A 10,490-nucleotide genomic window follows, 5' to 3' on the forward strand; every position below is an offset into this window, starting at 1 on the left:
GCTACTTTAGTATTACTGCCCTCCAGTGGCTAACCAAGAGCACGCCCAGCTATTTTAAGATTAAAAAAGACTACTGTTTTATCTCGTCATTCTGAAATTAATGTTTTTTCAGTGCTTTATAGTTTCTAAAGACAAATGAGCAGACAGAGTGATAAAACAATGTGATCTTGGTGTTTTTGATGTCACCATGCATGACCTCCCTTGCACATTAGACAAACAGGAAGACAACCAGGAAACGGAGATGTAAACACAGCAGAGTGTGTTCTTATCACCTTCAAATACGACAGCCCACCGACTGACAGCCTCACAAAACGCTCGACTTGTCTCCTTTTATTTCACAATTTGAAATCGTCGTGACACAGTACAAAAAAACCCCCACAACATTCATAAATTAGAAAATACAACAGCACCAGAAACATCAGCTCAAACTAAAAATGAAAATGTCCTGTACATGTTGATTGTCTCTTTCAATATTCATGTCCATGATTTTTGGAGGATCGCTCCAGCAGCGATAAACATCCTGACAGTAGTCTGCTCCAAAGCACAATAGACTTTCAGATAAGGTCCAGAGTACTGTAGCACAGTGGTGGTGTGATCCTCCAAGCTGAGCTGCAAAATATCTCATCAAAGATCCGATCAGATAGCTTCAGGTGGGGTAGTCTGTTTTTCCACCTCCGCGCCATTGACTTTAGACGTCCTGGTGAGCAAATCACGGAGCTCGGCCTCATCGTTGAAGGGGTTGTCCTTATATTCCTTCTGTAGCCATTCTCTGAACTACAGGGGAGAAAAACAACTTGTCTTTTGACGACGACTTTACAAAATGCAAAATGGTAATAGTACATCTAGCATTCTATCTCTGTACATCTATTCAGTAATGCACTGATATATCCCACACTCTCTTGTCCTCCATCGCACCCTCCCTCACTTCACAATACTGACCTGCTCAGCTTGAGTAGCCTCAAACTCCTGGAGCTGGCGCTGAAAGCCCAGGTTAGGTCCAGCACAGGGCCGAACCACCCTCACTGCAGCCAGTGCCTCCTGCCAGCCCAGTCCTGTCACCGTCATGATATAAGCCACTACCAGGGTGACACTGCGGGACACACCTGCCAAACTGTAAGACGAAAGGAGTGGACAGACAGTATGATGCATGAAATAAACTGTTACATGATTGGTATTATTTTTCAACACTAGGCGAAAAGTGCTTTCCATTTGAAAGGATAAGTATAGTTATCAAAGAGTGTGTCAACATGCACATTAGCATCCTGCTTATGATCGTGTTTTGCACAAGTAACGTATATCCTGGTTTCACAAATGCAAATAAGCACTTCAGTGGCACACACAGAATTTTTCAATAGGGGGGGCCCAGATGGGGCCACAGAAAATTTTAGGGTGACACACCAAAACCAAAATCCATAACTGAATTTCAGGAATTAGATTATGCTGTTGAAGCGATAGGCTTGTTGAAAACTTAGTCAAAATGCAAAGAAAAACTTTGGTTTCTTATTTTACACTTCATATTACTAATAATCTGATGTGCAAAGATTAATATCGGCACAGCTAACATTTTCAGTTTCACACACATCCTGTTTTAATGTGTTTTGCATCTATAAATGTCAGGCGATTCATTGTTCTTTAAACAGGCTGGTGGTGCTTTTCCTTAAAAAGACAAAAATGCAGCTTTAATTTGAATGACTAAATTAATTGTAAGAAACAAAACATTGTAAGGGAGAAGCCTCCTAAAGTTTAGGCAGACTCGTGGGTACCCATAGAACCCATTTTCATTCTTTTATCTTGAGGTGAGAGTTCAAGGGACCACTTCGAAAATGGTCATGCCAGTTGTTCCTTTGCCAAATTCTGGCCTAACTATGGAGCATTATTTAGCCCCTCTACCAACAACGTGGACGGCCTTAGGTTGCCCAAGATACCACTACCTTTGCACTAGCTTAAACCAGAATTATGGCCTCGCGGTTTTACGCATCCATGCACCTGTTAAGTTGCAGTTACAGTTTACATCCATGTCTGTAAAAACATGGATGCTTCACACACATCTTCCCCCCGACAGCACAGAAGATCTTTACGATCACAGTTTCAAGGTGGGCACCCAAGATTAGAGTCACCAATTCAGTATCTTCCCAAATGTCTCCCTTCTGTTCCTGAGTTATGACATGGAATAATTGCCAGTAAAGTGTTTTTGCAGAGCGTTATGATGTCACAGTGAAGCTGACCTTTGACCTGTTGGATTTCTATGCAATTTTTTTTTTTTTTTTTTAGAATTAGTGTATGAATTCCTGTAGTTTGCCAAAAAAAAAAACATGTTTTGTGAGGTCACAGTGACCTTGACCTTTGACCACCAAATTCTAATCATGTCATCCTTGAGTCCAAGTGCCAAATTTGGGGGAAAAAAAATCCCTCAAGGTGTTCCTGAGATATTGCATTCAACGGAAATCATAATGCCTCTGGCCACGGCTATCGCTGGTACGGAGGCGGCCACCCAGCCCCACTTGGGGGTGCCACTGACGCTCTTATCCTGGGCTTTGAGAAACCTCAATATTCTATGTCAAAATCCAGGATACTGTGACACTTAAGCATTTCCTCAATGTATAAAAACAAATTCAAAACCAAGATACTAATGTGCATGTGAAAAAACACTGTATGAGAATAAGAGGTTAAAACCTTCTAACTGAAGATGACATAAACCAGCCTAAAGGTTCGCAGTAATAGTATCAGTAGGTGACACTCCATCCAGACTACACAGTGACAGAAAGACAGAGAATGAAATACAAGAACTGTGTAGACTGATTAAATACACACCTTACAAACTACACGTGTGAATGAAATCAACACTCTTTGCTCACTAAGCATAGTAGAAAAACTTGTGGCAATGCAGGTCTTATAAATAGCCTGTTGTTCCCCTGTATTTCTGAGAAGACCCTCTGTCTAACCAGATATAACTTTCCCCTGTGAACACATGGTCAGCAATGTGGTCAAACGTGTTACTGTACTCTGTTTTGGGAAGTTCAAGAATAGGCATTTGCTTATCATTGAATCCCCTCTGTGCAGCAGTAACGCATGAGTGCACTTGTGCACTTGGTTGATCTCTTTTTTCTTCCCCAGCTTTAGATGAACTGAACACATACAATCAACACGTCTATGACTGCATTATAAGATAGATGGAGGAAATCTATCTAGCTCGGCTACTTGAGCAGCATCTCTAATTTGTGTGCGGGAACCTTGATTCTAGCTTTGAAGTAAAGACACAACAAGCAGTCTTGCTCTCACCAGTGAACGAGGCAGCCTTCCCCTTTCAGGCGAGACTCATGCATGAACATTATACTTTGTTTGAAGTGCTGAGTCCTGTGGAGCATAAAAGATGTTTGTTATAACAGGCCACATTAAACCGTAATGAGAACACTGCAAAAACTGCTGTAACAGCTCTGTGGTGCTGGGTTTGTTTTTTTTGTCCTCCCTGACTCTTTAGAGCTCCTGCATGCATCTAGTGGTGGTTTAGTTGTGTGCTCGTGAGGTTTTTTTGTGCATGCTGTGTGTATGTTTTTGCACCTGACTTGTCAAACCTTTTTATTTCTTATCCTGGATGAATCAGGATGGGGGGGGGTGTTCATGTCAGGTTTGAGAGAGCTGGTGTCATGTTTCGCATAACAGGTTGCGAACACCTCGCACAGTGAACCTAACAGGTATGGGGTAACCAGGGGCAGTCAGGGTGACAAGGACATTAGTGTGCATTTATACAGTATGTGTGTGTGTAGATATATATATACATATATACGTGTGTGCAAGTGTGTGAAGGGTGAGGGGTTGTGTATAAATAGAGGCACAGCACCAACCATAGCGCTAAAGCTGCAGAAATGAGACTTCCTTCCTGCTCAAAGACTGCCTGATATGTGAATTTGGCCATAGTGGATTTATTTGTGTGTGTGTGTGTGTGTGTGTGTGTGTGTGTGTGTGTGTGTGTGTGTCTTAGTGATGCATGCACCACTCTTGATTTTCTTGATTTTGCGTCCCCAGTTTCCCACGTCACATAAAAACAAAAGCATGTGTTTGTGCATGTCATGTCTTCATGTCAGAGAGCTGCACCCAGCCGCGTTACTGTGAGCCAGTCGGAGAATAAGTTCACAGTTTAATGTTGAGCTTGTGAGAGCATATCATTTACACGTTAGCTCGAAGAAAATGAACCTCAGACGCCCACACAGTGCAGCCTCAAATGGATGTGGTACACACTCTCTCTCTCTCTGCCTCAGCCGTTCATTGTTCTGTGCCGTGTTGCTGTGCTGCACATTTTGGTACTCACAGGTTTTGTGTGGGCAGGTCAGCTGCTGGAATGCAGAGATAGGTCATCTCCTGAGGGACAAAGCATTACCAGTTACCTGTCAGCATGCAGTCGCTTGCTCTGATGCATTTAACACAAATCAATAAACCAGCAGGTGAGGAAAGCCGATGCACATCAACACTCTCAAGGTCTCAGTGTGCGTGTTGCAGATTGTGAACACATGCTGTCCTATTGAACGTGGAAGAATAAAGGCAATTTAGTCACACTTGTGCATGCCCCCTTTTTTAAAATGACTTGCAGCTATCAGAGAGACTTTACATATACCTCAATCACCTCGAAAAAATAATAATGAAGTGACACTGAACAGTCCCCACTGGCTGAAGCGAGAACAGCCGCCTACTCGAAAGCCCACACAGGCACACAACTCAGCACACTGACCGACCGAACCAACTGTTGTTGACTTGCATTTTGCATGAAACTCCAGCTATCACATGAGTATGAAACTCTCCTGTTTGCTGTTTACTCACTCACTCACTCGGGACTGACAGCTGTTTGCTCAAGGAAGCAGCATGGCACCTCTTCCCGACCAACCTGACAGACCGGTTAATGGACTGTGCTGTGAGTGCTTGAAAATCATATGCACTGTGCTCACACACACACACACACACACACACACACACACACACACACACACACACAGGTCTCAGCCTGTCAGATCTGCTCAGCCTCATTTGCTTGATCACTCTGCTTGAAAGATTAATGAGAAATTTAAGATGCACGCTGGGGGCAAAGATGTTGAGTTTCTTACCTGGAGGATGGGAGCTGCGCTGTCATGAATGGACAGGATGTGTGTGATGTTGTTCCTGGCTAACTGCTCTCGGTCTCTTGCATCTGACGTGAACAAATAACACCACAAACAAAATGAGTATGCGCTGTCATATGCAAGAAGCAAACCAAAATTATTTTTTTTAAGTACACACACCTTTGAAATTCCCCAAGTACAGGTCAGGCAGGACCTATAAGGACAGAGATATATATGGACACGTGATGCAGACATGGTCACAGCATCATTGATACAGTGAGATGGTGCGGCAGCTGAGGGAGCTGCAAACAGCTGACTCAAGTGACACCCTGAAATATGAAGTGATAATTAGAAAGGATAGGCTAAAATCTAAACTTGAGGTCATGTGACAAGAAAAATAACCTAAGGATTCATAGTTTGACCACTTAAGTTAATGCGGTTATACTAAATTCATTAAAGACACGTCCAACTAATGAGCAGGCACAACTTTTTAAATAACCACCTCAAATACTCTGCTGAAGAAGATTAATTGCACTCCAACACCCAGAGGACCACTGGTATGTATGTGTGCGTGAACTCAACGCTAGTCGCGTGCAACAGATGAAACCCTACCTTATTGATGCCATTCCCCATGTTGAAATGACCGCTGTGAAAAGAAACGCCACGCTGGGTTCCCTCGTTGTTCAAAAAACGCTTATCCAGCGGCTTGACGCCTTCCCAAAGCCGCTGTAGGGGTGCAAACTGCAGCAGCTCCGCGTTTGAGCGAGCCGAGCTCTGCTTCCCAAGCTCCCCGCGGTGAATGCTGGGAGTTGTAGTTCGCTGATATAAGGAGAGCGGCGTTCAAGGAGCACACAGGTGCGGTCTAACCCAACGCTGGATTTTTAGTTATGAGTTATGATGAGAATATTAATAGCCCGCCCCAGGAGCGATGACAGCTCGTACTTAATCCTTTAAATACACTGTAAAAATACAACAGGCTGTCCTCATACCAGAGCTAAATTAGCCAAACCCCCTGTGGTGATGTTATCCTATAGGAATCTTATAGACTGCCATGAAGTGAGATGGAATATAAACTTATTATGAAAAAAAGGGAGTTTTCACTTAAAAACGTTTGAGATTGTGAAGAAATTACATATCTCCATGGTTATATATTAACTTCACCATGCTAAAGTTGGGCATGTTTTCAATAAATATACCAATAACACATTTAAAGGTCATGGACACCACTCCCTTGTAAGGGGTCGACAGATATTATGAATTTTTAATGGTGATTTTTTTCCACCGATATGCCGATATACACTTTTGTTTTCCTTAGCTGCGCTGTTTTGCCCCTGGCGTGCTTCTCACTGCCTGCACGTACCACTCCAGGCTCTTAAAAGCAAACTCAAGACCTACCTTTTTAGCCTCCTTTTATTTTATTTTATTGTTTTACATTTTATTTTTTAAATTCTGTATTCATGATTATTGTGTATTTATTTTTTTATTAATCTCCTTTTAATGGCAGCTTCCTGTACTGTTTCACTGGAAAGGTTCTCAGTATAAATACATGCTTAATTGCATTTGACTGTAGGGCTTTGTCAGTGTTTATTTTTTTAATTCTGTGTCAACTATGATTTTTACAGCAGACATATATCGGTTGTAAATATCGGCTATCGGTATCTCTGTTTCATAATCGTATCATCATCGGCTCTGAAAAAAACATACTGGTCGATCCCTACTTCCTTGAACATTAAATATGCAGATTGAGAATCAAAATAATTTTCAAAGACAATACGATTTACAGCAGCTAGTTAAGGTGCAAAATCTGGGCACATCTGTAAGTGGATAAAAGATAAAAGCACCAGACAGACACACTATTAGTAAAATAAATATACGCCTAGGACGCACTAGGGCCCGTCATAATAGCATGCACTGTGGTCCATCTTAACTACCTTACGTCACTGCTGCTGACTGTGGATGGATTACTGAAAGGGCCAACTGGGGACAGGTCTAGAGTGTCACGGCTCCCTGGCCTTCACCTTGAAAATGTCACTCAAATTAACATGCACCGACCAGGAATTGACAAAAAAGACCACAGAGACAACAGACAGGGGGAAAACAACCAACAAGACACACTTAATGACTACAAGGACACACAAAGCCTCAAAAAGACATTAAATTACCCCCAAAAAAGCGCAAAACGACCTCAAAGACACACAATTCAACTAAAAAGAGACACAATAACTACAAAAAGGTGCAAAACAACCAACAAGAGACACTAAACGACTACAGGGAGACACAAGACGACCAGAAAAGACACTAAATGACTACAACAAAAAGCTAAATCACCACAGCATCTGTTGTGTCTGTGTGTTTCCACTCCTCTGTAGGAGAAGTGATAGTGCTTCTCACATGTCTGTGTCTGGGGGCCCATTGTCTCATAATCCGCCCATGCTAATGAGTCATTGTTGAATGGTAAATCACTTTCATGCACACGGTTGGTGAATTATGAAATCGGCCAGAGGGGAAGAGACTGCAGGCTTTTCATGAAGTTGTGCAATTCCTCCTTCAGTCAAATGAAGCGATTTATTTAAAGGTCCAGTGTGTAGGATCTAGGGGCATATACTGGCAGAAATGGTTTATGTTTTTATTAGTGTTTAAACACCTGAAACTAATAGTGTGTTTTCATTACCTCAGAATGAGACGTTCAAATCTATTTACAGAGCAGGTCCTCTCCCTCAGAGTCCGTCTTGTTCTTCTACAGTAGAACAGATCAGATAAACCGAACACTGGCTCTACACAGGGCCATTTGTGTTTTTGCATTACGCGTTTTTGCATCAGCCCCCATAGTTCTCCTACACACGAAGCACATGGGAGAAGTTTCGATTCTGCAACCTCACTGCTAGATACCACTAAAACCTACATACTGGACTTTTAAGCCCCAAACCATATTTGAAAGTAACTTTTCTTCTTTGCTCCGAAATCATGTGCTGGTACATGGAAGGAACAAGGAACAAGGAAAGGATGCGTAAGCACCAAGAACCGCCCATTTAACACAGGATGGTGAGGATTAGTCACAGATGGCCACCCTTTCCACCATCAGAGCACCATGTGTGACTTGACGCCATTGGAAATCATTTTCCAGACGCCAACCTCACCTACGAGGACATTCCAAACACCAGAGGAGCCATTTGTCAGAACCGATTTCCAGAGAGATACGTCAGGACGGCTAGCTCCACTGAGAAGCTTCTCAAACCTCAGGGAAAGAATATAGACAATGGGGCCATCAGTGAAAGTGGCAATCTGGACACAACTCTCCCCTGAGCAGTCTTTCAAAACAAGACAAGACAGGGTAGCTATACAGGAGAGCACTGCTGTAACATGACCCTCTCCTGGGAAAATAAACACACTGGATCATCAACCTCCCCTGAGCTAATCCAAGACCTGTGGTCCTGCGGCCTACTGCAGCACGCCATCAACTCTGGGATGGTTCTATTCGTCCATCGCCAACATCTCTTCCAGTCAAGAGCAGAACAGAAAACCAGTAAGATGACTGGGTCAGGCATTGAAATGCCAACTGACAGCACGGGAAGCTTCAGTGACAGTACAACGACAACCTGACACTTCTGTTCTGATTATCATCATATTAAACACATCAACAGGAAGTACTGCTACCCATTGCCCCATATTGGCTGCACATTTACACCGCAGGCGCCAGTAGGTTAAACTTCCTGGTTATCTGTTATTGTTCTATGTAGCGCAGTGTGTGACCACTAGAGGTGAATAGGAGGAGTGTTTCACGTGGTAAAATGGCTTCTTGTTCCTGAAGAACATAGAGTGAGCTGGTTATCAGTCCACTCCATGGTGATACTCTGTGTCTCCATGACAATACTCCTGTTATTCTGACCTCAATTAGTATAAAACAGCCTTTGTCTTATAGCTGGATACCTAAAATAACTTGTGTTGATATTGACTGCATGGAGATTTCATTTGTGGCTGAAAGACCCCTAATGTGCTAAAATATTTGTGAACAATCATTGCTGACTCCTAACCACCATCCGTCAAACAAATTTAATCGTGGATGAAAGTAGTTTTATTCACCTATTTGTCTGTTTAAAAGTCTTTCACACTGCTAAGACATACTCAAACTGTAACAGCTGGAAAGTTTTACAGTTACCCTGTGGATTACCAGCAATAAACGCAAAAAATACAAAAAGGAAAAAAAATGTTAACCAGAAACCAAGACAATACACGACAGGTAAATATGATACTACTTTGTTGTGGCTTATGTGTGCAAAAGGAGGAATTATAGTGTGGGTGTTCACAGATAGGCTGCCCAAAATGTAGGCCTACATGTCATACACCGCCCACGCTGTCAGAGGCTACAATTCAGGTGGTTTCCCGCTCTAGTTTCACATAAACGCTTGGTTTTATCAATGAACTTGTTTGTTTTTTTAAATTAGGCTAAGCATGATTCCAGCTGTGCTGCTTTAATCGATAATGACGTGAAAAATATTAGTTTGCTTCCTCAGTGTTTTCCATTCTGTAAAATCTTAGATTACTGGTGGCCAACCTGAAGGGTCCTGACCCTCCCACTAGGGGTCGCCAAAGCTTCATGGGGGTGTGAGGTTTTCTTGATTGCAAGGGGTGTAAGAAAACTTCAATAAATAAACAGTGGGCTAACATCTCAGAATTACATAGATTTCTGTGAAGAATACTAAATGAATGTTATTTTTGAAGTTCAGATTATTATTCAAGATATAAACTTAAATTAAATTTCAGAGGATATGGGCTTCCGTACTGTGGAGACCTGAATACAAACTTTATCTTTTATTTTGGAAATAAGTCTTGTTTTACTTTCAGTGCTAAAAAAAAAACTTGTGGAAGCTACTTTTCTGTCTGTGGCTGATTGCGGTGAAATACTGTATGTGCATACAAATGCAAAGTCACTTACTCATCACTGCATTCTTTATGATTTGGTGAGCTGGACATCATTGACCACTCACAGACTACAGCACTGGTATATTTTTATCTATAAGGCAATATGGGACAAACTTCCGGCCTACCTCTGCACCCTTCTGAGTGTCAGCTCTGCTAGTTACCAGCTACGCTCCTCCAAGTGGTTGCTTTTTAAAGTACCCAGGGTTTTAACAGATCTGGGGAGAACTGCATTCTCTAGATCAATCTTCAAATAGATCTAAAAGTAGAAACATTTATATCCCTTGATGAATTTAAGGGGATCATAAAGAAACTGGACGCTATGTTTGAATAGTTGTGGATTTTTATATTATATGTTGTATTTGCTGCATTTTAAATGTGTTTTGACTGGCTGCTACCTCAGCCAGGTCTCTCTTGTAAAAGCGATTTTTAATCTCAATGGGACTTCCTGGTTAAATAAAGGTTAAGGTTAAGTGAAATCACTTC

At 42.1% G+C, this 10,490-nt stretch overlaps 1 protein-coding gene across 1 annotated transcript; it reads right to left on the reverse strand.

Annotated features, from left to right (window-relative positions):
• Positions 1-317: 317 nt before the first annotated feature.
• dusp22b (dual specificity phosphatase 22b) lies at positions 318-5,898 on the reverse strand. Its single transcript, XM_050033228.1, has 7 exons — positions 5,700-5,898; positions 5,268-5,301; positions 5,094-5,176; positions 4,307-4,356; positions 3,280-3,354; positions 940-1,111; positions 318-774 (listed from the first exon to the last, which is right to left on the reverse strand). Exons 1-7 carry the CDS (start codon positions 5,718-5,720, stop codon positions 637-639), a joined length of 573 nt encoding a protein of 190 aa, XP_049889185.1. The 5' UTR covers positions 5,721-5,898; the 3' UTR covers positions 318-636.
• Positions 5,899-10,490: the final 4,592 nt, after the last annotated feature.

The sequence above is a fragment of the Epinephelus moara genome, chromosome 21 (assembly GCF_006386435.1).
Source record: "Epinephelus moara isolate mb chromosome 21, YSFRI_EMoa_1.0, whole genome shotgun sequence".
In the NCBI taxonomy this organism is placed as follows: Eukaryota; Metazoa; Chordata; class Actinopteri; order Perciformes; family Serranidae; genus Epinephelus; species Epinephelus moara.